Genomic DNA, 27,813 nt, shown 5'->3' with positions numbered 1-27,813 from the left:
GAGCAGGAACTTTCCTGGTGTTTTGGTGTCGTCTATATCCATGGCGCTTGACACCAGTTCCTTACTTGTTGGATGATCGAACGCTCCATCTGTATGCATGCGGCCGTTATGATTCAGACGCGCCAGTATAACATTATCACTTACGCACGTATATGAACACAGGCTTATGCCTGAACGATTCGACCCTTGAACATCTACCACTGCAAATAGTAAGCATCAAATATCGAAGTTAGTTACCAAAGAAGGCCTTCTGCTGATAAAAGCTTATGATGTCAGAGGTACAGCTGCTGCCCTGGCATTTCATGGTGGCATTGCGAAATTCGGTATTCGTGCACGGTTACTGCCAATGTTCGATCTTTGTATCGCCATAATTGCTCTGAAGTTTCATATATAACGACCGCTTACATTTGATTGGGGCATGATTTGCACACGCTCACTTAACATATCAATTTCTTGTCTTTTTCTTTGCTGCCCAGACTCCAGATCAGCGCCTTCAAGTTTTTGTTTGCAACATTTTCGACTTCGAAAGGTAATTGTTCAGTGTTTTTTTTTTTTTTGAGGTCACACTAAACAGTAAAGAAACCCCAATGTGAGAGCAAGAAGTATGAATGTCTACCCCATGGTAACAGATGTATAGCACTGCGTCATTAAGGCTGCGCGCGGCCTCCCGCAGCGACCGTTGTACTCGATAACCTAAGGGTTCCGTGTAGCACAAAAGGCTGTGTCGACATCGCTACACATGAGCGAAATATTCTGAATGAAATATTCTGAATGGTTTTTTCTGTTCAGTTTTTACTAACGAACCGGACGGTGAATTACCGCACTTCACGGTCTTCGATCATCCAGTTATGCCAGACATTTTGTTCGATAGCAATGGTATTAGGAAACTAATTGAATCATTGAAAGTGTCATCGTCATCTGGCATTGACGGCTTGAACTCTAAAGTGCTAAAAAATACTAAAAACGTGGTTAGTGTCATTTTGTGCCATCTTTTTCAACAGTCATTGTCATCAGGCGTGCTTCCGCAAGACTGGAAAATCGGTAAGATCGTTCCAGTCCCCAAGAAAGGTTCATCGTTTTAATGTAAAAACTACCGCCCTATTTCTCTTACGAGCATCTGTTCAAAACTAATGGAACATGTCATTTATTCTCACATCGTTAAATTTTTAGTTTCGGTCAAGTTTTTTCATCCTAACCAACACGGCTTCCTAAAAGGACTTTCCTGTGACACCCAACTAGCCCTTTTTATTAATGATCTTAGCTCTCATCTTGACTTAAACATTCCCGTTGACACGCTCTTCCTTGACTTCGCAAAAGCTTTTGATAAGGTACCCCACAAAAGATTACTACTAAAACTTTCACGTCTTAACCTTAGCCACTTGGTGTTAAAATGGCTACAAAATTTTTTGACCAACAGAGAGCAATTTGTCTACGCTAACAAATCATCGTCACCTCTTTCCCCCGTTACTTCAGGTGTACCACAAGGCACAGTGCTTGGACCCTTGCTCTTTCTAATCTACATTAACGATCTTCCCTCTAACGTCAACTCGAACATCCGATTATTTGCCGACGATTGTGTAATCTACCGCCAGATCACCAGCAGAACTCACTCTGACACCCTCCAAACTGATCTAACCCAAATCGAAACTTGGTGCAAGCATTGGCTAATGTCCCTTAATATTACTAAAACATGCATGAATTCTTTTCTTCGCAGGAAATCCCATATTCCCTCAAAATATGTTCTTTTCGGTTCTGAAGTATCATCTGTTCTTTCCTGTAAGTATCTTGGCGTCACCTTAACTCATACCCTAACATGGTCTTCGCATATCACGACTATCGCTAACGACGCTAACCGCACCCTTGGCTTCCTACGTCGAAATCTTCGTTTTACTACCCCTTCTATCAAATTATTAGCTTATAAAACATTCGTCCGACCTAAACTAGAATTCGCGTCAGCAGTATGGGATCCTCATCAATCTAACCTTTCTATAATCCTCGAAAAAGTTCAAAACCGCGCTATCCGTTTTATTTATTGTGACTACTCTTACTATACTAGCGTGTCCTCTTTAAAATCCACAGCATCCTTGCCTAACCTTGAAACTAGAAGAAAAATATCTCGACTATGCCTATTCCACAAGTTTTATCATTCACCTTTAGGATCATCTATCATATCAACAGCTCATCGTGCTTCTAGCCGCAACAACCACATCAAGACCGTATATCCACCCGCTGCAAGAACTACATCTCATTTCCGTTCTTTTTTTGTCACATCATCTCGGGACTGGAACGATCTGCCGCCGGAAGCCGTACTCATCGTCAACTGCATCGACTTCAAGAAAACAATTGAGGCCATCCTTATGTAATCAGTCATCTTTATGTATCCTGTAATCTTTATGTATCCTGATCTTTATGTGCTCTGTAATCTTTATATAATCTGCATGTAATCCGACCATCCCTCATGTAATGCTCCACAACCGGGGCCTTTGAGGTAATAAATAAATAAATAAATAAATAAATAAAATGTTACAGGAACATGACCGCGCATGAGAAAATCAAACACCTCACAACGGTCACGTAAAGCGCGACATCATGCATGGAATTGGTTATAAACATGACATGAAAAGCAGTATCAAAACGCCCCGATATCTAAAATTAATTTGACTAAAAAAGAAAATTTTCAACATTTTAATCGTTAGTAGTAGTAGTAGTAGTAGTAGTAGTAGTAGTAGTAGTAGTAGTAGTAGTAGTAGTAGAAGACGTTTATTCGGCCAAAATGTACAGGCCGAGCATGTCGACCGCCTGGGCGACCAGAAGTCGCTGTTCTTCCTCCCCTTCAGCGCCAAGCCAGTCGAGCCAGGTGGTGATGGATGAAGAAGGTGGGGGGTAGAAACCCGACTGCTGAGCAGCCGGGAAATAGAAGAGACAATGGGCAAGGTCCGCATATCTACAGGGGCAGTTGGGACAGGAAGGGTCCGATCGATAGCGATGGAGAAAGAGGCGAGACGGGGTGATGACTGCATTCATTTGAACGTGCCGAAGAAGGTGAGCCTCCGGCACTGTGAGTGATGGATGAGGGGGAGGGTAAAGGCGTTTGTCGAGGCGGAGCTCGAGGTAGACGTCTTTTATGGTGCGCCGAAGGGTGAGTCTCTCACCGCCCTCCGAGGGCTTGGGCCAGGGGATCAACGGTGCCCGGAAAAGTGTGTCACGGGCGAGCTGATGAGCCAGCTCATTGCCGTCAATCCCTGAATGCCCAGGGACCCAGCGGAGGAAAACGATGGAAGGCTGCAATGCGGAGACCGCTCGTTCGACCTCCTGTTGAAGAGAAGGGGTTAGGGTGCGTTTCTGTATGTGGTGTATAGCGGCTTGTTAGTCTGAATAGACTGTGTACTCTTGAAGAGAGGGAAGGAGGGCAAATGACTGGAGGGCATGCGCAATGGCGAGGACCTCGAGGGACAATGCACCCGGAGGGCGGAGAAACGGCCCGCTGGTGTGAGTTTCAGGAGCGGGGAGGTGGGGGTGGTACAGGGCGTAGCCGCAGGAACCTCGAGGAGCCACGAAGGAGGCATCCGTGTAAGCTACACCCTGGGTATCAAAGAGAGGGGAATGGTGCTGTGCGGCCGCCTGACGACGGCCGGCGTGCAGAACGGGGGACATGTTGGACGGAAAGGGGAGGATCCGAAGATTGGGAGCCGGGGTGGGAATAGGCGAGGTAAACGGGGAGCAGGGAATCGGCGAGATACCCGTTTGAGTCAGTAACCAGTGACCCTGACGGGTAAGGGAAAGCCGGACAATCTGCGAGTCATGATGGAGAGAGAGCAGAGAACGGAGAGGATGAAAGAGGCCTGTTGCAAAGATCTTTGCAGTAGAGGTAGTGATAGGGAGGTTGAGAGCTGCCTTGTAGAGGCCCACAAGGGCAGTCTCAAGAGCGTTAAGTTGAGTCTGATTGAACACGTTTTGGCGGGCTAGTTGGTTAAGCATCTTGAATAAACAGCGCGAACGAAGACGACCACAAAAGACAAGAAAATGGACGACACAGCGCTGTGTCGTCCATTTTCTTGTCTTTTGTGCTCGTCTTCGTTCGCGCTGTTTATTCAAGATGAGTCTGATTGAAGGAAACGTAGGGTGCAAAGTACAAGACCTTGTTGAGGGCCAGCGCGTGGGCAACTCGGCACGCATGAGCCTCGTGGAGACCTGAGCGCCTAGTGACCACGCGCCGCAGGAGGTCAGTTACGGAGTGGCAGGTGGTGACAGCACGGTGGAGGGCTTGCACGTTCTTGGCTGCATGCAAAGGAAAGCCAAGAACTTTGCACTGCGTGACGACAGGAATGGGAGAGCCAGAAAGGTGGAGAGAGACGAATTGGTTGTGTGAGCGCTGGTATGAGGAATGGTTGAGGAGAAGGAGCTCGGACTTTTCAGGAGCAGGAGAGAGGCCAGCAGTGGTGAGAAAGGAGTCGATGAGATCTAGGCCACGTTGCAGGGTGTCCTGTACGTGACCGGGAGAGCCAGACGAACACCAGAGAGTGATGTCATCGGCGTAAAATATATGATGCTGGTCGGGAATTTCAGCTAGCTGGGAGGCGAGAGGGGCCATAGTAAGATTGAAAAGGGTAGGAGAGAGAACATCACCTTGAGGAGTGCCTCGGGTGAGGTTGTGGGGGTCGGACAGATAGGTGTCGACTCGAAAGCGAGCGACACGTTTAGAGAGGAATGAGCGGATATAACAGTACATGCGGGAGCACAGTCTAGGGAGGCGAGTTGGGAAAGGATGTGGTCGTGGCAAACACCGTCGAACGCCTTGCGAACATCGACTGTCACAACTGCGTGACTTTGAGGGCGGTAGGTGACAGAAACGTGTGCTGGAGAACCAGAAACATGTCCTGTGCACAGACGTGGCGTCGGAAGCCGATGAGAGAATGAGGGAAGAACTCCTTCGTCTCGAGAAAATTAGAGAGGCTAGTCAGGGCCATTCGCTCAAGGGTCTTAATCGTTAAGTGAGGTCCGAACCCACGACTCTTGCTTTGTGCGCCAGACACGCTACCAACTTGAGCCCGCAAGGCACGCCTGTACGGTTTTGCGAAGCAGCGGGATTTTATGTATGTCGTGTAGTCTTTCACGCAAAGCGGTATTTTACAGCTATGATTTCAACACCAAAGATTGAACTTTCGTTTTCAAGCAGGTCATGCTTTTGTCGCCAGGGGATGGGTCTACGCCCCTTAACTAAAAAGGCGCGTTTCCTCTCCTCACTATGTCATCTTTCTATCGCGAAACTTCAGAAAGTTTGTTGTCAGAACTGCAGCGGTAGTCGCAGGCTTAAAATTTTCTCGCGGCCGCGTTTATGTACATACTGTTACGTTACGGCCAGCCGATGAAGACAGGACTACATGATGGATTGCGATGGATTGATGTAGTGGCGGAGGGCCTAGAGCGTGCAATCCGTGTCGCGCCACTGCCCACTTTGTCGTCTTCTAGTAGAACGGTGAATGGGGAACTATACTCCGTTTCATACATAGCTGTCAACGCTGTCAAAGGTACGGAAGTAGTCCGCTGCAAAAAACAAGCAAAATGTATCCGTCCGCCTCGCGTCGTGGCTGAGTGGTACGAAGCGCGCGCCTGTGTGTTCATTTTACAAAGGGCCTAGGTTCGACTGCCGGCTCGGCTGGTTTCTTTTGATTATTTTTTTTTATTTTTCTTAAAATATTCATTATGTAGAAACTCGAAACTATCAAACTCTAATACCTACTTTGAAAAACAGCGCTGTTTACTTGTCTCGAAGGGAAAAGGCAGTGTAGTGTACGGCATACATACGATGCAACTTGAGTCGGATGGCGTTGACTGCAAAGCTGTCATATTTAACACTGCGAGAGCTAGATATGGTCACCTTGCTAGGTCGTTTTTGCGGTGATCTTATTCCAGTAGCAAGACCTTCCTCCTTGAACCTCGCAACTGTCCGAGGGCTCACCCCGGTCATCTCGCCCACAGTTTCGAGAACTTCACGCACATTCTTCTCCGGGAAGCGCTTCCTTACGCTAGAGTAAACGTTGACAATAACCTGCTTGGAGCCTTTCGAAATTTTCGGAGACTTCAGCTTGGAGAACAGGCGAGCAGGAGATGTTTTTGAAGCCGCAGTGGGCGAAGAAAACAAGCGAGTAGGAGATAGCGGTACCATTTTCGCATACTCGGAAACCGAAAGACGAAAGCAGACCACATCGCCGGCCGGCCTAGCTGCGAAAACATGATACAGGAGGAGCCGAAAAAACCCAGAAAACTAAGGCACTCTGTTTTGAAGAACATAAAAAAGGCAATCTTTTTGCAAAATAAAACACCATTATCATTATACTGCAATATCATCCAACATTTACTTTAATTTTAAGTTCTTTACTCTTTTCACTTTCGACACACTACATTACGATGCGGACGAGGAGCGCGAACAGGCGCCGCAGCCTTGGCTGCGTTGACAGCTATGTATGAAACGGAGTATAGAAGAACGGTGTGACGATGAAACGCGGGACATGACAATTGGCGTGACAGGAGGAATGAACACAGAGTAGAGTAGAAGATGCAGGGCTTGCCGTCGTGACGAAAGGGATGAGCAGATGATCGAATGAGTGCTGGACCTGTCATATGCCGGGCCACAGGACAGCATGCGCCGACGGCCGAGGTGCATAGGCGCACCAAACGGTATGGGCAGGGGAGCTGTGTGCGCATGTGTCTCGGGGCAGTCAGGTCGTAGGGTCTGGGCAGTGGAGTCAGCTCGTCGTTTCTTGTCTTCGGGGCGGGGGACGGGGCTGGGGCGAACGGCGAGGTCACTTCAGGTTAGGGGGCGGGGGCACAGCCGGGCGGTGCGGACTCTGAGCACAAAGACGACGACCACGGCAGACGCAGCACGCCGAAACTCAAGAACCAGGATGGCGGTGATTCCCCAGCACCTCATACCAAATGTTACGTGAAGGCAAGCCGATGAAGACAGGACTACATGATGGATGGCGATGGATTGATTTAATGGCGCCGGGCCTAGCGCGAGAAACCCGTGTCGCGCCACTGCCCACTTTGTCGTCTTCTAGTCCCTGACAATACCATGCTAGTTTCAAGTATAGAGCAGCACGACAGAAGAAAGTAAACAATGGATGCTTTGAATCTCCTGTGTGGTCGGCCATCCCGTGAGAAGGGCCGCATACTTGAGCGATCTCGATGCTCTCCCTGTCCTGGCCAGGCCGGCGAGCAATAGAGTAGAAATAATTGAAGAATCAGAGCAAAAAACTCGCGGTCCTCACTAACATCCTTAATCACATAATCCATTTCCTATCAACCATTCATCCCATCCGTTTTGCCGACACTTTCCGCTACTTTCCAGGGGAGATCAGGGGAGTCTCCCCGGGCCCGCTCCCCCTGCTGTGGGTCGCTATAGTAGCTTTCCCTTATTGATTTCTTTCCCCCTTCGGGCGGCAAAATCACAACTGCCTACAGGCCAAATCTTTTCTATCACCATTGGCTTTATCCCCGCGATGCACCAGTAGTGCGGGCAAGGCTCATTTTCTTATTCATTTTTGATGCCTCAAACTATAGTTTGTCCCTTTTACTTTTTGCGCTATGATGAATTATATGCTGCTGTCCTTTCTATTGTACGCTGCGTCCTCCTGTGTGCACAACAGCGCTTATCTATTCAAGGTCATATATCTTATGGTTCCTTGCAATTTTTCGGACAAAAAACACTTTGTCTGCTCAGCGAGGCCTCAGAGACTTCTGCACTTGTCGCTAGCTATCCCGAATATGACGATTGTACGACTTTAATTGGTTATAATAAGTTTTGGTTATAACAACTAGATAGTCTGCAGAGAAGACGGTTACTGTTATGCATTTTGAACCTTTTCTGCCAAGTCCTCTAGTTAGGAAAATAAACTTTTGGAAGCAGGTGTTCTCTTGTTGCCTGCGGTGATTTCAACGCTTAGTGACCATTTCGTCTTTTCTGACATTTTTTTACCAGCCAAGATATTCTTGTAGCGCTCTGCCGGGAGGAATTTCGGGTCACAGGAACCGTTCGCAAAAGCTGGTTTAGGAAGCAACGGAATAGAACGGAAGCAACGGAATAGAAGCAGCCAGGAAAAATTGGTTGTTGCTTTAATAGAGTAGGTTACGTGCTTTTATTACAGTCTAAGAAGAAGAGTTTTGTTACTGTGGCCTGCAACACTCACAGCATTGAGCCTAAATGTTCTATAAAGCGGTAGTTACCAGGAGTGCAACAAAAAACACGGCTTTGGTAAGCCAAACTCCTTTCCTCTTACAACAGTGGTATGACAGCTGTAGAACTTTGGGATCAGGCCACCTACTGCTGCAACATCGGCATCAGGGACAAAAAAGGGGAGTGGATGTTGACATGAAAGCAGAACTTTGCAATCGTGAACGCCTGAGCAATCCACCATATTGTTAGAGATGAGCCTGGCAACTATTTTTGCTTTGGTAATAACGTTATTCGTCATTATCTACACCTTGACATGCAGCAACCAGCTTTTCGCAGACACTCTGGCTCAATCGCGTCTGATGCATCTTTGAAGAGGAGAAAGCTTCCCGCGTGTACTGGAATAACTGCTGTGCCAGTACAGCCAGAAAGGATTCATGAGAGCCTGAAATTAGTATTATGTCACCCTGCATAACAATTATGGACATATTAACAAAATGCAAGCTACCAAGTAGGAGCGGAACCAAGTAGCCACAAGTGCTATGGGGAGGACCCAGCGTACTATAAAAAGTACACCTTTGTAACATCGGAATAAATGAAGCAATCGTGATGAAATTTCTGTAATGTGGTTGTCTTCATAGGGGAGCATTATGTGCTAAAATTGAAGTAAATCCCTCCCTTAGATTTTTATTGGTCCCGAATGGGTTAAGTGTCCCCCTAATTTTTCCGGGCTCGTGGGACTGGCTCCTAGACCGTTACGATGTCTTTTATAATAGCCACAGTGAAAGCTTGGGCGACCCTATTGAAAATACTGAACGTGGATTCTGCGTGCCTATCTTTGCGTGTTTATTGCCACGCACATTGTGACGATTGAGCGAGGTCGCAGAACGCGAGACATATTTCACACAATTTGCGCAAGCCGAGCAAGCGCGCAAATGCGACACATCTGTCACATAAAGTGTGCAAGCCGCGTAAGGCTCGTACAGCAGGAGACATCCTCGCGTGATATGCGCAAGCCGGGTGGGGCTTCCAGAATGTCCGAGAGCCAAGGGTGAGTCCCAGAATGTTCAAGAGCCTTGTCTGGCTCACAGAGCACTAGACAGTGTCAAATAGAGATACCATCATGATACCAATAATACCTTGCATGGCTGCAAGGCTCCTACATCACTGCTCAACACGTTACGCCAATGCCCTACCTAAAGGCCTCCTCACCTGTCTGTCACTGCCTCATTCAGCATGCATGTTGTGAGATAACAAGCTTTGCAGCAATGGTGCTTCGTGGGATGACTCTCATGTGTGTAGCATGCTTGCAAAAGGACATAGATAAGGTCACCTTAACTGGCTTTATTAATGCCACATCCCTCATGACGGGTGCCACACAGTGGCTAAACAATTTCTTCAGCTTCTCCAAGTCCAGCAGGTTGGCGTCTTGATCCAGGTTCTCACTATGCAGCACCTGCAAAAAGGTAGCAGTATATGCAAAAAAATTCAGTTAATTTGTTTTCTCGAAATTCCAGAAAAGGGCACAAGTAGTTCTTCCATTAATGAACTAATGATGATTTCGAAAAGTATCAGGTTTGAAATACAGACATTGGAAAACCCGACTCAAGCACGCAGGCTGCTCAGCATCAAACCTGTACAAAATCTAATAACCGTGTCACACAGGCATTTTGAAGGCTTTCAAATGGCCATCAACTCAGTGGCACTTGAATGCAGCTAAATGGGCATTTCCAATAGCCACAGAGCCCCTAGAACAGTGTGGACATCTATCAAGATTTTGAAGGCTTTTCAGTGGTAGAAATTTGCACTCAGACATGGAGCACTCGCAACTTACACTAAGGAATAAAATCAAAGCAATTTAATCGCTGAAAGAATACTCAACATGAAATGTACAACTTATTTCACTGAAAAAAAAGAAGGCTGGCCACAAAACACTGCAGCAAGCGTATTATCACTGTTGCCAATAGCACAAAAACAATGAATACCACCTTTTCAAAACTGCGTGAGTGCTACAACAGCTTCCCAGCAAAATTATCAACTGTGACAGTGGCTCCACAGCAGTTTGGTGCGAGATGATGAAATATCTCTACGGCGATCAAGTATTCTGTGTAGCAGCGGCATAACTCCCGAGTTGAAGTGCAAATCTCAAAGCTCAATCTCCCACCTTAACTGTTATCTTTAAATACATATTTAAATTCATTGCAGCATGCTGCAGAAGTATGTGGTCAGATCATTCGAGAGGATACCTGCAAGCTATCTCAGGAGACGAAAGATCTGATGAAGAAACGCCAAAGCATCAGGACGTCTAACTTCAGAGATAGAATAGGACTAGGAGAGCTATCGAAGTTAATTATAAGTGCAAGGTAGCCAACATAAGAAAGTTTAACATGGAGAAAACCTAGCATGCTCTAAAGCATGGAGGTAGCCTAGAATCAGTGAAGAGAAAACTAATCACTGGTAAAAACCAGATGTATGCGCTGAAAGACAAAGAGGGCAATGTCATAAGCAATATGGATAAGATAGTTAAAGTAGCCGAAGAGTTCTACACAAATCTCTACAGTAGTGAATGTAATCAGAAGGTTACAGAGAGAGGCAGTAGAGCACAGCAATGGGACACCAGCCAGTAACGAGGGAGGAAGTAAAGAAAGCCTCAGGAGCAATGCAAAGGGCTAAAGCAGCTGGTGAGGATCAGGTAACAGCAGATTTGTTGAAGGATGGAGGAGAGATTATGCTAGAGAAACTAGCCACCCTGCATACGCTTGCCTCGTGACCACGAGCGTATCAGGAGCTTGAAAGAATGCGAACATTATTTTAATTCATAAGAAAGAACATGTCAAGGACTTGCAGATTTACAGACCGATCAGCTTACTATCCATTGTCTACAAGGTATTTACTAAGGTAATCACTAATAGACTCAGGACAACCTTCGAATTCAATCAATCAAATGATCAGGCAGGCTTTCATAAAGGATACTCAACAAGAGACCACATTCATGCAATCAATCAGGTGATAGAGAAATGGGCAGAATACAACCAACCCCAATATATAGCCTTCATTGACTACCAGACAGCAATTGACTCGGTGGAACCACAGCTGTCATGCAGGCATTGTGGAATCAGGGTGTAGAAGAGTGTTATGTGAAAATATTGGAAGATATTTATAACGACTGCACAGCTACCATAGTTCTCCATAAGGTCAGCAATAAAATTCCAATAAGGCAAGGTGTCAGGCAGGGAGACACGATTTCACCAATGCTATTCACTGCCTGTTTACAGGAGGTATTCCGGGGCCTGAAATGGGAACAGTTGGGGAGAAGAGTTACTGGAGAATACCTAAGTAATTTGAGATTCCCTGATGGCATTGCCTGGCTAAGCCACTCAGGATATGAACTGCAAAGCATGATGAATGAGTTAGACAGGCAGAGCAGAATTGTGGGGCTAGAAATGAACACGCAGAAAACCAAAGTAATGCTCAACAGCCTAGCAAGGGAACAGCAGTTCACAATTGGTAGCGAGGTGCTAGAAGTAGTAAGAGGATATGTATACTTAGTGCAGGTAGTGACCGCTGATCCGGATCATGAGAGGGAAATAACTAGAAGAATAAGAATGGGGTGGAGCGCATATGGCAGGTTCTCTCAGATCGTGAAAGCCAGTTGCCAATATCCCCCAAGAGAAAAGTCTAACACAGCTGTATCTTACTGGTACTCACCTATGGGGCAGAAATGTGGAGGCTAACAATGAGGGTTCAGCTTAATTCAAGGACAACGCAGCGAGCTATGGAAAGAAAAATGATAGGTGTAACGTTAAGAGATCGGAAGCGGGCAGAGTGGGTGAGGGAAAAAACGCGGGTTAATGAAATCCTATTTGAAATCAAAAGGAAGAAATGGGCTCGGGCAGGGAATGTAAGGCGAAGGCAAGACAACCGCTGGTCCTTGAGGGTAACAGAGTGGATTCCATGAGAAGGTAAATGTAGCAGGGGGCGGCAGAAAATTAGGTGGGCGGATGAGATTAAGAAGTTTGCGGGGATACGGTGGCCACAATTGGCAGAGGACAGGGTTAATTGGAGAGACATGGGAGAGGTTTTGCCCTCCAGTGCGTGTAGTCAGGCTGCTGCTGCTGCTGCTGCTGATGATGATGATGATGACAGCCTAAGCACACCTACAAAGTAAAACTGTGAACTCGACCCAGCAGCACTTTACTGTGTTGAAAGAGAACAGGTACAATTGAATTACTGCATTACCTTGTTATCATTAAAAAGTACAGGGCTCTAAGGACTTCCTAATTTACATCGAAACGAATGGTTTACAGTGAACTTTCACGGATTACACTAACAGGCACTGAAAATCCAACACAGCTGCCCAAGAGAATATTAGGCAGCCGCGCTAGCCTTCTTTTGCGCTATGCTACCTGATACCAGATTAAGATTCGAGAGCAATTTACTCATACTCTAGCACTGGGATACGTTATGCCCCAGACTGATGCAGCTGTCTTACTAAAGGCAGAGAAGCTTTCAGTGTGGGTCATGTGTGCTGTGGCGTGAACACATGCACAGGATCGCCTGCTGCCATTCAAGTCCTCTGTGTACACAAATGCAGGTGCAATAGAAAACCCACATCACAAATTTGGCTAGTCTGGTCGGCCAAGCATGGGCCAGCTGATAGCACGAAGCAGCAGGTGCGACACATACCATCATCATCAGCCTGACTAGGCCCACTGCAGGGCAAAGGACTCACCCATGTCTCCACATTAACCCTGTCCTTTGCTAGGTGTGGCCACCATATCCCCGTACACTTCTTAACCTCATCCGCCCATCTAAGTTTCTGCCGCCCCCTGCTATGCTTGCATTCTTTTGGAATCCACTCCATTACCCTTAAGGACCAGCGGTTATGTTGTCTTCCCATTACAAGCCCCGCCCAGGCCCATTTCTTCCTCTTAATTTCAAGTAGCATGTCATTAACCCGCGTTTGTTCCCTCACCCACTCCGCCCCCTTTTGGTCTCGTAATGTTAGACTTATCATTTTTCTTTCCATAGCACACTTTGCTGTCCTTATTGTTTGGCACGTGTTTTTTTCTTTGTAATAAGGCATAAAGTATTATACATGAATTACCACATGGCATCCTCCTATGACCGCTAAATAATTTATAATCAAATTTCTTTCTCCTGCTGTATTTGTTTCGGTTTCGACAGCTGAATGATGGCTGTGACGTCAAAGCGAGGTTATTGGTCACGTGAGGCATGAAAAACTGCAATACAATTGGTACTTCTGGCTCTTAAGGAATGCTGGTGTCAGCGCTGTAGCGAATTAAAATGATGAAGCAGCGATTATAAGTGCAGTTTTACCACGCCTCACGTGACCTATAACCTCTCTTTGATGTCATAGCCATAGTCAAATTGTTCACCGAAACAGGATGGCAGAAAAAGTTGATTATAAATTATTCAGCGGTCTCACGCGAATACCAGATGGTGATTCATGCATAGTAGTGTCTTCCGCAGCATTATAGAGAAGAAAACATGCCACCAAGATTAGGTGTCTATACTCTTTTAAGCTGAACTCTTTTAATTAGCCTCCACATTTCTGTCCCAAAAGTGAGAAACATGCAGGCTAAAGAAAAGATTTCAGCTTAAGTACCAAAGTGGCTCTAATCACACGATGAAGCGGAAAAACTCTCGACACTTGAACAGAGAACAAATAGGAATACCAACAAAATTTTAGATTCTTGTAAGGCTATCAAGCATTTCTGAATATTGTAAACTGCACTTTCACACATACAGTACGCATGTATGCCAAGCTCACATTCAGTAGCCCTGTTTTCCGGCTGTAATTATCACGGTCTGAGCTCAGTTACAGATTTAAAACCAGCCAAAAGATGCAACACAGGAAAAGAGAAGAAAACAGGTTGGACTATCAATTGAATTTTTTGTGAAGGAAAAGAAGGCTCGCATGAAGATGCGCCACACATGACCCACACCAGCGAAAGGCAGGACAACAAATAACTGTCACTGATATACAAGCACGTCATCTAAAAGAGAAAATTCTTTCCGTTGAAGATTGACTAATGGCTTCGCTACTCATACAGCCATTGCCTTGGAGATATGCATCAAATACCTTACAGATTTGTTTACCACTTCTATACACCACTGAAGTGTCACAGAAATCAGGCGTACACACTGATGGGTCATCTTATGATTTACACTCACGACATTGGCACTGTAGTGCCAGATTAGAAGCTGCCTTCCCCCTAACGAGTTAGTGCTCACTCAGGAACACATTAAAGACACCTGCACATATCCCTGAAGTAGTTCCTTGCACAAGCTAGCGGAATGTGATAAACCACTTCCTGCAAGTCCTGAACCTAGTTTTATGGGATACCATACTGCTATCCCGGGTTTTAACAGCAGCGCAAAGGCCATCAACACAATGATTGGCGCAAAAATTACATTTAAAAATTTTCCCGACACTCGATTTGAACTCATGAAGTCTACACAAAGGACTCCATGATAACCGTTCTGAGGTGAATGGCAGTTCAGCCTAGCCTCTGGAATCTGTGCCAAAAAAAACGGAGTCAGCGCATCGCAATTTATTTCCGATATCAGCCGGTGCTGATGACAATTGTATGTTTTGCTTTCTCTGGCTTATAAAGCTCCACTTTCAGAAAAAGTGTCGTCTTTGTGGTTAGGATGCGGAACTTCATCATCACAGGTCAACTTCAGCTTGCCATCAGTGTCCTTTTAATGCCTCAAAGTTGAACAATAGCTCCATTCATAGAGGAGGGCTGTGCATAAATTTCGACCACCAAAGATTCTTTAACATGCACTGACATTGCATAACACACGAGCAAATATGCATTTCGCCTTGTCGAAACGAAGCCACCACAATTCAATCCCGCGTCTTTGGGCTCAGTAGCCGAACACCAATGCAGTAGGCCACAGCAGCAGGTGAAAAACAAAAGAGAGCCCTTAATAGGCAACCTAACTTGCAAAAATCAACATAACGAGGGGTCACACAAGTAGCAGTGGACTAGGAAAATAAAAGCTACTTGTGTCGGAAGATGTCTTCAGTGCTTACCTCAAAAGCCTGCTTGCTTGCTGGGCATCCTAGCACCAAGTGAAAGGCTGGCACAGCTATACTGGAGAGCTTGGAAGAGGCATTGCTGGTAAAGCTATGTGGAGCTTGCTGCAAGGTAAAAAGACACATTTAACAGCAGCACAGTGCAAAAAATGGACTAGAATCAAGCATGTAAGGCAAAATGCAAGGCACAAAAAGGAGCCGGTCGCAGAATGGAACACGACTGTTTAACCACATTTCGAAGTGGGCCAGGCAACAAGAAATTCATAACCACGGCAGTCATTCACAAGCTAGCCTCAGACGAGACATCACTTGCATATCGATATCCAGCATCGTTTCTACAATACATGCCACCATTCAAAAGAACAGACCACAGCAGAACGATATTTTCAGTAGAAGGCTGGTTTGCTTCAAATTCTGCATGCGTCCCTCAATTTGAAATCTGGCATGATTAGCACTGATTTCACATTCTCACAGGTATGATGAATTAATAGTGCCAATTGCAGAAAAACCACACTTTTTCCTTTAACATCAAATAAGGTATTGGAGAGGTACCTCAGCATATTTAAGTCAAAGTCAGATTTATTTGCGCCATTGGTTATAATCATGAAACAATTAAGTTTATTCTTCGTACATATTAAAGGCTCAATTACCCTTAAATTTCACTGCAACTTCGGGATTTAGGCCAAATGGAGCTAGGGCACCTGTGTGCATTTTGCAGTTGTTTGTACCATTTCAGCTCCGAGCCAAAGTATGAAAAAGCGAATGCCAAAATAGAGGCGAAAAACTTCAGAGCAATTTGTTTTTATCTCACCGTTCCGCTATTGAAGGCTCGACTACACTGGCTCGGCTATAAGTACGAACGCAGCTGGATCATACGGAGCTTCGTACCTTAAATACACAATTTATAAAAGTACAAGTGAAATACAAGTGAAAGAGGAGGAAGCTCAATCCTAAGGCATACAGCTGAATCGCAGTCTACGTAGTTATACTGCTCGAGCGCTGTTACTTCAATTACAGCGTAACATGCGGCGAGAATGCAAAGCCCGGGCCGAAGATCTATTCGCGGGCACATATTCCATTCTCGGCGAGAGATGAATGGCAGTACGGCGGCAGTACGGCGCCGATATCGTGCACCCCGCGATCGGATCAGCTGTGCATATTTGCATGGCATACTGACCATGACCGTGTGACCACTGACACTACACGCGCATTCATGCCCGTGTGCCGCCAGCAAACAACCTTTCAGCGCTGCGTGCTGCCGCGATAGGCACTGCGTCTTCGCGTCTCTGTACTAGCTGTGTTGACGTGGCCAGTTGTGCGCAAAGGCTTTGAAATAATGAACAGGTTCGAAGAAAATTAACTTACCCGCAAGATGCGAGATGTCACCCGGGTAGTGGTCTCCCACCAGCTGCTCCGCCATGGAGGAAATGAGCCCCGCCGTCAGCATAGCGTTTCCAGTGAAGGCGCGCAAAGGACGACGCGCTATCCGTCGAGCCCGCTGACGCATGCTATAAACACAGGTTTAGCGAATTTCACTGCTGTCGGCACATCACATATCGGAAGAGTGACAAATGCTCATGCCAGCAATGGTTCACGCCCTCGGCACCACAAAGGAGGACCACGACCGACCACGACAAACGTAGCAACGCTGTCCGCCATGCTGTCCCTTCCCAGACGCTGCGTTCGTTGGCTAGCGCTTCGGCCAGTTCCGGCTTCCTTCGGCCCGTTTAGAAAGGCATCGCCTCCAGGCATTCCTCCAGGTCGTCTCTTTCGGGCTCTATGCTTTTGGGCAGTGCGATAGCAAAGGATTAAAACCAAATGAAACTTTCGTTATAAAAATAATTAAGTTCTTGTGCACATATTAGCATTAAAAACTTGAGAAATTTGTGACGCGTGGACGCATGAATATGCGTGTCGGTACATGCGTGCGTGCGTGCGTGCGTGCGTGAGTGGGCATGCTCTAGCGCGTCAAATCCAAAGCCTATCCGACATGCTGCATGGTTTCTGAGATCACCGCCGTGAGCTTCGCTTGTTTTCTCGTGCTGCTGCTGGGCGGTCTTGTGCGCCGCTGTTACTGTGCTGGAATCGCAAAAGAAGAAGGATTACCGGTGTGTGCTGCCGGTGGGCGCGCTCTCATCCAAGAGTGGTAGCAGCTCCCAATTAAGCGATCCGTCGGGGCATATGTGTTATGGTTGTCTGGTCGACAACGATAATGAGGTCAGCAGTGCGGTGCCGTCGTTTGATGAGTCGAACCTTTCGGCCTATTGCTCTGCTAACTTCGTTGCAAAAATGCCTGGCTCATAAGCAGCGACAGTGGCCATTGTTTCTGTGGTGTGTTTCGATTACAAGACGGCGCCCTTCTACAGTGTGGCTTCCTTGGAAACTTAGTCGGCGGTGTGCCTGCAACGCCTGTCGCTGTCAGCTCAAACTGACCGCCTGCGAGCGCTGCCTTCTTTTGCGATGTGAACGGTGACGGGACACTTACTGCCTGTGGCCTGAGCTTATAGCAAAAGCGAAGAGTGTTTTCTGTGAAGGTTTGACGAAGTGCGTGTGTCAGTCTGGACCCTTAGCAAGTCATACGAGATGCGACATGCAAAAGTGGTCCACCAGTCGCTTCAGCAGAAAGGAGTGCGGATGTTTTTTACGTTACTTCAATCTAGAACTGCCCATGCAAATATTTCAACTCGTCTCTTGCCTAAACAGCATAGTAAAGAAGCTAAAGCAACAAAACTGCTGTTTCCATGCTGTATATTGATTCCGCACTCGTGCTAGAGGTGGGAAATATGTAGCAGTTATTGGCGGAGTTGCAGCCTATGAAGCACGTGCAGCTTCATGTAACTGCAGGTTAGGATATGCGCCTTACTTGGTATTGACTTTGTGACAGACATAGCCATTTGTCAACTAAAAGAAATTTTCTTGCTATAGGATTCTGCAGCATTATGTATGCTTCTGGACACTGAATACCGGGTGCGTCACCTCTCTTGAAAGCACTCAGATTTGTGTACTTATCAGTACGTTTGAGATGAGAAAATTTTATCAGCTTCTTTTCTTTATTTTATAATTAGCTACACAGCATGTTGGAAAAAAAATGTTTTAAGGAAAAGTATTTCAGTTTAGAGTAGAACTGTTCAACAAAGTTGTTTTGGGCATTCTGGTAACTTCAAGATGGTATTTGATGGTTGCATACAGACGCGCAAGTCAAACCTCAAAGGGCATCAAACTTAACAGTACCGCTGAGCTTATCCTTTCGTGCTTTTTATGTGTGTGTAGATCACGTGGGGAAGTTCAGTATTGGATGTTGGATTTCATAGTTCTGCTACAACTTTTATCTTCCTTTCTACACATGAAACATGACTGAACTTGATTACATTCCCCAAGCAAATACCTGACGCCTTACAAGCGTTCCTTACTGTGCACAGTTGTCCCAGTGCATTATATCCACTCATGTGCAGCACACTGTTGTGTTGCTCTTGGTCTCCAAATGTGACTCTCAGCAATATGATGGAATCATAGTCCATCCAGATGGTCTTTGTGGTAGTGCAAATTTCAAAACAGATTGAAGAAGAATGAAGAGTGTGATACTTCGTCATGCATCATGCAATGCTGGTGCTAATCAGGCAACATGTGTGGTATATATACTTCGCACATTTGAGATTCATTGGATTTGTTCTGGAGCCATACTGGGAATTAATTAATCGATCTGTGATTTGTCACTGAAATTGAGAGAGGGCACTAATTTCTGAACTTTTGACACCAACTATGAATTCAAAACTGTCTTTTCATGTAGGCTTACATGGCTTTTTTACGTGTATGTAAATTTATGCTAATGACTTTGGAAATTGCTTTGGAAATGGTTTTAGAAATTGCCTCGTAACATTCCTGTTACAGCTCACAATTCGTTTTCTGCACGTCATGTTTGATTGAACCTGATTATATCCCCAAGCTTGTTTGTTGCACCTAACAGACACTGTTGCCCTTTCAGAGTTATTCCATTGATTGACTCCTTTCGAGTGCAAGCAACAAATGGTTGTGTTGCTTCTGATTTCGAAATATGGCTGTCTGCATGACGGGCGACAACATAAATGCTCTGGATGGCTTTCATCATGCATCTATAAGATATCTGTAACTTTCAGAATTGGTTAAAGGAAGAACTGAAGGATGCTGTAAGAGTCGTTAGAAGCTTGTTTTTTACATTATTTTATAATGAACTTGCAATGTTGACAAGTTCTTGCTCAGTGTGCATGTTGTCATGTACAGGTCCCTGCAGTTTCGAAGGGAACCCCATTTTGCACTAAAAGATAATTTTTTGGTTATTTGTTTGCTGAAGTTGAAAATGATTAATGGGTACTTACGCCAAGACGAAAATTATAAAACAGCAAAACGTGAGCTTATTGCTCATTATTGAGAAGTAATCATTAACTGAATGCTCGAACTTTGTTTGCTTTCACCCTAAATGGGCCTTTACAGTCTCGACAAGTTGCTACTAAGCAAGCAAACGCACACATGGCCACACGCAGCCTCACTGAGCTTGCTCAGTGTGCACATAAGCACGCACAGCTTCGGCAAGCCCCCTCTCAGCACGCAGATGTCCACGCACAGAGAGTTGTCCACGAGAGTCCACGATTTTTTACACACAAAGAGTGTGCGTGTACGTCTTTCAGCTCACAGTACGCGATCATGTGCACACAGGACGCACAGAATGCGTACAGGTAATGCACAATTTCTGCGCATTCGTGTGCAAAATGAACGTGATCGTACAAAAATCACTGTTCTCGTGCAAACTCACGCAGAGTTTTTTCAATAGGGGAGTGTGTGATGGTTCACATGCCCCATAGCCCTAAACAGACACGGACACAGGGAGACACACACGAGGGGCGCTACTCACAATTGAAGTTTATTGCACGAAACCAAGAAATATAAGCTCTTTATTAACTGAGAAGGGGAAATAAAAACCCTTGAAATAAGGAAGCACTCAAACAGCGTTATCGTGGAACACCATTTATGAATTAGCAGACATGAAAAGCAATTCCTTGTCAGATAGAAACACTGAGGAAGCACTGATACACGCATCTTCTTTTTGCGAATGTATATTGAACGCCTCAATAATTTCTCTAGTAAGCTGATCTTTGTGGCAATTAATTGCAATTAACGACAGATAGTGAACAAGGGAGCCGTAGCGCTCCCGAAACGTCTTTCCATCTTTATTGACTTTGGCCAGTGACCAGCAATCCTCATCACCATGATTCCTGACCAGACGGTATGCCGTCAAACCCTCGACTACAATGACAACAGAGCTTTTCAAATCCGGATAAGAGCCCGGACACGTCTTTGTTTTTCGATTTTTTTCTTCTGTGTTGATGTGGCCAGTAAGATGCCCTTTGACACCATTCCTGACATGATTGGTGTGTTCTCGCAACCTATCATTGAAGCATCTGCCTGTCTGGCCTATGCACTTCCGGCCGCGTTTCAACGGAATAGAATAGATTACATTCTTTGCACATGTTACATACTGGTCCTTATGCTTCTTACAATTTATGGATTTTTTAGGACGAGGGTTCACACGATTACACAAGTTTGATCATTTTTCGGGAGCGGAGACCACCAACTGTACTCTTGCACGGCTCATTATCATCATCAGGTTGTGGGGTTTTTGGAATCAGTGGACAGAGAGGTAGCTCAGATTTTTTTTAGGTTTTTGTGGGGTTAAAATTTTTAGGTATGTAGACGACTATATGGTTTTGAGAAGTGTAAACAGACAGAACTTTCATGCCACTGTAGAACAGGTCTTAAAATGCTTTAGCGCGGCCTTATCTCTCTTAACTATAACACATGAGGTGCCAGAAGACCTGTCTATTCAATTTCTAGACATAAAACTGCACCTCCATGCACGTCACACCAGCTGGTCCTATGAACCACGGTGCAAAAAACCGGTCCTTCCTTTGCACTCGGCTCATTCTAAGATAGTGAAACGTGCCATCGCTAACGTATGCCTCTCCAACGCACTTAAAAGGTCTTCTACACCTGGTAGAGCGTATAGTTTTCTTAATCAGTGCAACAGGCTGAAGGAAGCAGGTTACGCACCTTATCTTCTGGTATCTGTCGCTCTCAAGTTGCTGAATCATACAGTTTCTCAGTGCGGAAAGGCTGAACCTAGCGAGCCTATTACTAAGAATGAGAACAGAAAAAAAAAGTGAAGGTTATTCCATACTGCCACACCCTTTGCCAAAATCTCAAGAAGATAATGAGCCATGCAAAAGTACAGTTGGTCTTATCCACTCCCGAAAAATGATAAAACTTGTGTAATCGCGTGAACCCTCGTCCTAAAAAAGCCATAAAATGTAAGAAGCATAAGGACCAGCATGTCACATGTGCAAAGAATGTAATCTATTCTATTCCGTTGAAATGCGGCCGGAAGTACACAGGCCAGGAAGGCAGATGCCTCAATGATAGGTTGCGAGAACCCAACAATGATGTCAGGAATGGTGTCAAAGGGCATCTTGCTGGCCACATCAAAGCAGAAGAAAAAAATCGAAAAACAAAAGTGTCCTGGCTGTTATCCGGATATGAAAAGCTCTGTTGTCATTAATTGCCACAAAGATAAGCTTAGAAAGGAAACTATTCAGGCGTTCAATATGCATTCGAAAAAGAAGATGCGTGCGTCAGTGCTGCCTCACTGTTTCTACCTGTCAAGGAAATGCTTTTCATGTCAGGCAATCTGAAAATGTTGTTCTACGGCAACGCTGTTTGAGTGCTTCCTTATTTCAAAGGTTCTTGTTTTCTCTTCTCTGTTAAGAAAGAGCTTATATTGCCTGCTTTCATGCAATAAACTTCACTTGTAAGTTAGCGCCCGTCCTGTGTCTCTCTCTGTGTCCGTGTCTTTTAGCGCTTTGTGAAATGCATTTGCTAATAGGCTTTCTGGCTTCAGCAGGCTGCCAGCCGTAAAGGGATACTGAAGCACTTTTTTTGGAATTCAGCCTGGCAGCGGCATCCTATACTTTTTCATGCCGTATATATTGGTTAACATCCCTGCCTTTCCCCTTGCTCTGTATCTATCTATACTGGAATATCGCATCCAAATAAGGCAAAAACAAGCGCGTATTGCCTTTTTTAGCAGAAAAATGTGGCCTGTGCCGCGGGGCGCACTGTGCGGCGCGCCGCCGCTCGTGATTGGTCAAGAGGTCGTGACGACACTTTGAGGACTGGAGAAGCTGCCTATGCGGATCGGGCGCTGCGTTGAGTGCAGATCGCAGCTTGCCGTAGTGTTGTAAAAGTGAAGATGGCAACTACTTTTTTACTGTCCTCCAAAGCAAAGTATACAACAGTTTGTTCATTACACGCATCACCTGAAACCAAAAAAGATGCAAGCAAAAAACTCTACGCCTAGCACAAGCATACGCCAGCGTGAAACACGCCTATGCAGTCCATGCGTAAGAGGTGTCAGCACAACCTCGGCTCGTATTCACCGAAATGAAGGGGTGCGAACAATACTGTCGTGTCCGGTCGCTGTGTTGAATGCAGCGAAAGACGCACACGGTACCTTAAGACTTCGTTTATTTAAAACCGATGAGGGTGCGACCAGCGTCGACCGAGGCAGGAGCCGAACTGGCCGCCCGAAGAAAGGAGGGAGCGGAGAAGCGTCCACGGGAGGGAGTGGCTTCCCAGAACAGGAGGAGGGTGCGGGGGCGCACCGTGGGGGGGCATCTGGCGACAGCGTGCGACGAGGGGCAAGTGGTCGTTAGGAGGAGGATGCGAGTGGTCGTTAGGAGGAGGATGCGGGGGCGCACACACACAAAAGCAATAAGGGGACACAACACTTCCTTCCCCCTTAGAAAGTTGCCTGGTATCGTGCAGGGGGTCGGCGCTCACGCGTGGAGGCGCGCTGGCTTTGTGCGCTCGGGGGAGAAACACTTGTAGGCTGGCTGTTGTTCGCTGTGTCTCCTAGGTCTGTCCTGACTGTCGTGTCCTCTTCCGGGAAGAGGTGCCAGGCTATGTGGGAAGATGGTGCACGTGTTCTCTCCGCTGGCGGACAGCTCTCAGACGGCGTCGTAAATCTACGCAGCTGGTTGAGATGTCGGCGTGCTACTGTGCCATGTATGTTGACGAGCCAAGAGCGCAGGCCTATGCGTCTGACAATTGTAGCTTCCTCCCAGCGTGGCTTTTTCAGAAACTGTCGGGCGAGGACGCGCTGCCCCTCATTAAGCGTGCCGCAGCGCGGAATTGCTTTTTCTTCCCGGAACGTCTCTGCCTTTGGCTCGGGGAGGATGGCTGTGAGCTGGGTTCGCATTTCACGCTCGAACATCATTTTCGAGGGGGTCTCGCCTGTTGTGCTCTGAACCGTCGTGTGCTGCTTGAAGAGAAAGCGCGCAAGGCGGCGCTGCAGCGAGCCTGTCTGATCTCTTTCAAGGGCGCGTTTTAGCTCGGCTACGTAGCGCTCGGCTTGTCCGTTTGTCGCTGGGTGGTAGGGGACCGATGTAACTGAGGAGATCCCGTTGTCGCGATAAAACTTGAGAATCTCCGCAGACACAAACGGTGTTCCGTTGTCCGATACTACCTTGCGTGGCAGGCCGAACGTTGCAAATAGTGATCGGAGGTTGTCAATGACTGCTGCCGAAGTCGTCTGTCCCATTTGCCTTATCTCAAGCCACTTTGTGTAGGCGTCTACGACCACAAGGAAGGTGCAGCCCTCAATTGGTCCTGCAAAATCAATGTGCAATGTGTGCCATGGTGTGTCTGGCTTTTCCCATTCTGGGACAGGAGCTTTCGGCGGGGCGCTCCGGCTGCTCTGGCAAGGCTTGCATTCTCGCACCACTGTTTCGATGTCGTTGTCAATTCCAGGCCACCACATGTAGCTTCTGGCACACTTTTTCATTGCAACGATGCCCCGATGTCCGGCGTGGATGAGAGACATAGCTTGTGCGCGTAGTTCTCTCGGCATCACAACTCGGGACCCAAATATGATGCAGCCGCGATGGGTGCTCAACTCTGTAGCTCGCCTGCGGTAAGCGTCGAAGTTGTCCCCTTTGAGTTTATGCACGTTGCCTTGTTGAACAGCTGTGTAAACTAGCCGGAGAGCTGCGCACTTCTGCGTAGATGCTGCAACTGTGCCTGCTGTAAGCGGAGGTTCTGGCAGTGCTTCGAACATCAGAACGTCTCCTGGTGGAAATGGTTCGTCAACAGTTGCGTCTAGTGGCAGACGGCTTAGCGCATCGGCGTTTTGATGTTTACTCCCATTGCGGTAGACCAGAGCGTAGTCGTACGCTGAGAGTTTGATGCACCAACGTGTCATTCGCGGAGACAAAGTTGGTGGCATAGGCCTTTGTGGTCCCAGAATGCCCAATAGCGGTCGGTGATCGGTTATAAAGGTCACCTTCCGGCCGGCAATGTACTGGTGAAAATGTGTCGCCGCGTAGACGATGGCTAGCCCTTCTTTGTCAAGTTGCGCGTAGTTGCGTTCTGCTTGCGACAACGTACGTGAGGCGAAGGCGATGGGAGCTTCCCTTCCTTGCTCGTCAGTTTGCGATAGAACCGCGCCGACTCCGTACGGTGATGCGTCGCAAGCCAAAAGCAGAGGCTTCCTTTCGTCGTAGTGGCGGAGGACTGTACATCTTCGAATCAGGTCTTTCAGGGCATCGAATGACTGCTGATGGCGTGGCGACCATGTCCATGTCACATCTTTCCGAAGGAGTTGGTATAAGTCGTTGGCCACGGTAGCTCTTTGTTCCAAGAACCGGTCGTAGAACGTCAAGAGTCCGAGAAAAGCCTGTAGCTCCTGCTTGTTTGTTGGAGCTCGTGCTTCTGTGATCGCTCGCACTTTGTCCTCGGTAGGGTGAATGCCTTCCGCATCAATTCGGTGTCCCAGAAATTGCACCTCTGGCACCGCAAAACAGCACTTCGATTTGCTTGTGCACAAATTAGCGTTTGCTAGCCTTTCGAGAACGAGCTCTAGGCGCACTGCATGCTCTTCAGTGGAAGTGCCACTGATGATGACATCGTCAAGGTAGACACAAACTCCTGGGATGCCCTGAAGCACTGTCTCCATGAATTTTTGAAATATGGCCGGGGCTGCAGCTACGCCAAAAGGCAGTCGCTTGACTTTGTACAAGCCTTTCAGTGTGTTAATTGCCAATAATTCAGCAGTTGACTCGCTCACCTTCAGCTGCTGATACGCCTGGGTGAGGTCCAATGTGCTGAAGACTCTTGCGCCACGTAGTACACTGAATACTTCTTCAGGTGTCGGTAGCGGGTAAGAGGACGCTTTAGTCGCAAGATTGACGGTGCTCCGGTAGTCTCCGCAGAGGCGTATGGTTCCGTTCTTCTTGCGAACTACGACAAGTGGTGTGGCCCATTCTGAATGCTGCGTCGGCTCGATGACACCTTGCTGCTCCAGTTTGTCCAACTCTTTTTCAACTGAATCTCGGAGAGCAAACGGCACCGGCCTGGCCTTCAGAAATTTGGGTTGTGCGTTGTCCAACAACTCCAGTGTGACCGGGGGCCCTTCGTTTCCTGGAATCTCTTCCGAGAATACTCTTTCGTATTTCTCTTGCAGTTGCTCAACCATGTTCTGGCTCGGCGTCTGGTGTATGCCGCATATCATCACGCCTAGTGGAGAAAACCAGTTTCTCCCTAGAAGGCTTGATCCTGTGCCCTTCACAACAAGCAGAGGTAGCGTATGGGTCTGGCCGTTGTAGTTAACCTGCACGTTGGCAGAGCCCAATAGTGGCAGATTCTGTCCTGACCACGTTCGCAGGTGCGTGTCGTCTTGTTGCAGGGCGGGTGCGTCAGATGGCCATGAAGTTCGGAACGTGTCCTCACTGATCAGAGTACAGGCTGCGCCGGAGTCCACCTCGAACTTAATCAGCTGGTGATGTACGCTTACTTCTGTAAAAATCTTCGGTCGCGTGCCGAGATTCATGGTGTTCAGGTCGTACAACACAGATGGTGTTGCTGATGTTGTTCCATGGAGATCAGATAGCGGCGTATTCTCTGAGGCGTTGACGCTGTGATTAGGCTGGGAAGGTGACTTTTTCTTGGCAAGTCTCCGTTTCGTAATGCATGCTCTTTCGATATGCCCTCGCTTGTGGCAAAAATTACACGTGGCTGACTGGAATCGACATCCCTGGGGGTTGTGTTGGTCGTCACACCGCCAGCAGCGTTGTGCCTTTTTGACCGATTTTACAACAACAGAAGGCTTGCGCACCTGGTTGCTTGTCTGGTGTACCGGCTCGGTGTTCCGGCGAATCCCTCTCTGCTGGTGACCGGCGCTCTCCGCTCGAACGGCGATGTCGTAAGCTTTGCTGAATGTGAGGTCCTTCTCAGCGAACAGGCGCTGCTGCAGTGACTCGTCACTCAGTCCGCACACAAATCTGTCGCGTAACATCACGTCCAAGGGAAGCATGGTGGTGTTAGCAGAAGAAGCTGCGTCTCCCTCCTGCCCGGTAGCTGTTGTCGACAGCGTTCCAAAATTGCAGTCGGCAGCGAGCTTCTTGAGCGCGGCTACGTAGGCGCTCACAGTTTCTCCTCCCAGTTGATCTCGTCGTTGGAAGCGAGCCCGGCTGTAGACCTCGGATGGGCTTGGGTCGTAGTGCTTTTGCAGCGCTTTTACGATGTCGTCGTAAGACACTGCCGCTGGTGTGCTTGGCTGAATAAGGGCGCAGACAGTGTCGTAGGTCTGCTCCCCGCACAGCGTCAGCAGGTGGGCCCTCTTCAAGGCTGGGTCTGTGATGTTGTTAGCTTCAAAGTAGAACTGAAGGCGTCCAATCCACGATGACCACGATGAGCCGTTGAACTCTGGTATCTGATTGGGAAACCCTCGCGTAGCCATGGCTTGTCAATAGCGTTGCGTAGCGCGGGTCGAATCCACTTTCTCGTCGCCACTGTCGTGTCCGGTCGCTGTGTTGAATGCAGCGAAAGACGCACACGGTACCTTAAGACTTCGTTTATTTAAAACCGATGAGGGTGCGACCAGCGTCGACCGAGGCAGGAGCCGAACTGGCCGCCCGAAGAAAGGAGGGAGCGGAGAAGCGTCCACGGGAGGGAGTGGCTTCCCAGAACAGGAGGAGGGTGCGGGGGCGCACCGTGGGGGGGCATCTGGCGACAGCGTGCGACGAGGGGCAAGTGGTCGTTAGGAGGAGGATGCGAGTGGTCGTTAGGAGGAGGATGCGAGTGGTCGTTAGGAGGAGGATGCGGGGGCGCACACACACAAAAGCAATAAGGGGACACAACAAATACTAATGTCAATTACCACCACCGGACGCCTCCTGGCTGGCCTTAAAGAGCGTCATCCTAAAGAAAAAGCCCAAAGCGTTCTGTAAAAAAAATACTGTTCTCAGTACCCGGCGTCGTAGGTTGGGGCAAGAAAGTATTTCAAGAAAACGATCAAGCAGCACAGAGTTGACGTCAAAATATGCGAAGCGCAGTGGCCTAGCACTTTGAGGCATGTGACCACAGTTTAGTGACGCAATCATTGTGCACTGAGAACCAAGCCAAATACGCGCACAAGGCTGCTGCTCACTCGTGGCGCGTTCAGCAGGTGCCGGGAAATATTAACCGCTCCCTCGGAAACGTTCGTTCT

At 47.3% G+C, this 27,813-nt stretch overlaps 1 protein-coding gene across 2 annotated transcripts in view; it reads left to right on the top strand.

The window, feature by feature from the left end:
* LOC149325558 (putative thiopurine S-methyltransferase) overlaps positions 1 to 27,813 on the top strand; it is an 83,396-nt gene that overhangs the window by 11,767 nt on the left and 43,816 nt on the right. For both annotated transcript variants that reach the window (XM_089565118.1, XM_089565117.1), the window contains exon 4: positions 477 to 529. In XM_089565118.1, coding sequence (XP_089421244.1) covers positions 477 to 529 — 53 coding nt within the window. The remainder of the gene's footprint in view (positions 1 to 476; positions 530 to 27,813) is intronic.

Source organism: Amblyomma mixtum, chromosome 10 (assembly GCF_055824585.1).
Source record: "Amblyomma mixtum isolate Tamu chromosome 10, ASM5582458v1, whole genome shotgun sequence".
Lineage (NCBI taxonomy): Eukaryota > Metazoa > Arthropoda > Arachnida > Ixodida > Ixodidae > Amblyomma > Amblyomma mixtum.
The sequence above is the reverse complement of the archived record's forward strand: the minus strand, read 5'-3'. Positions and strand labels throughout refer to the sequence as shown.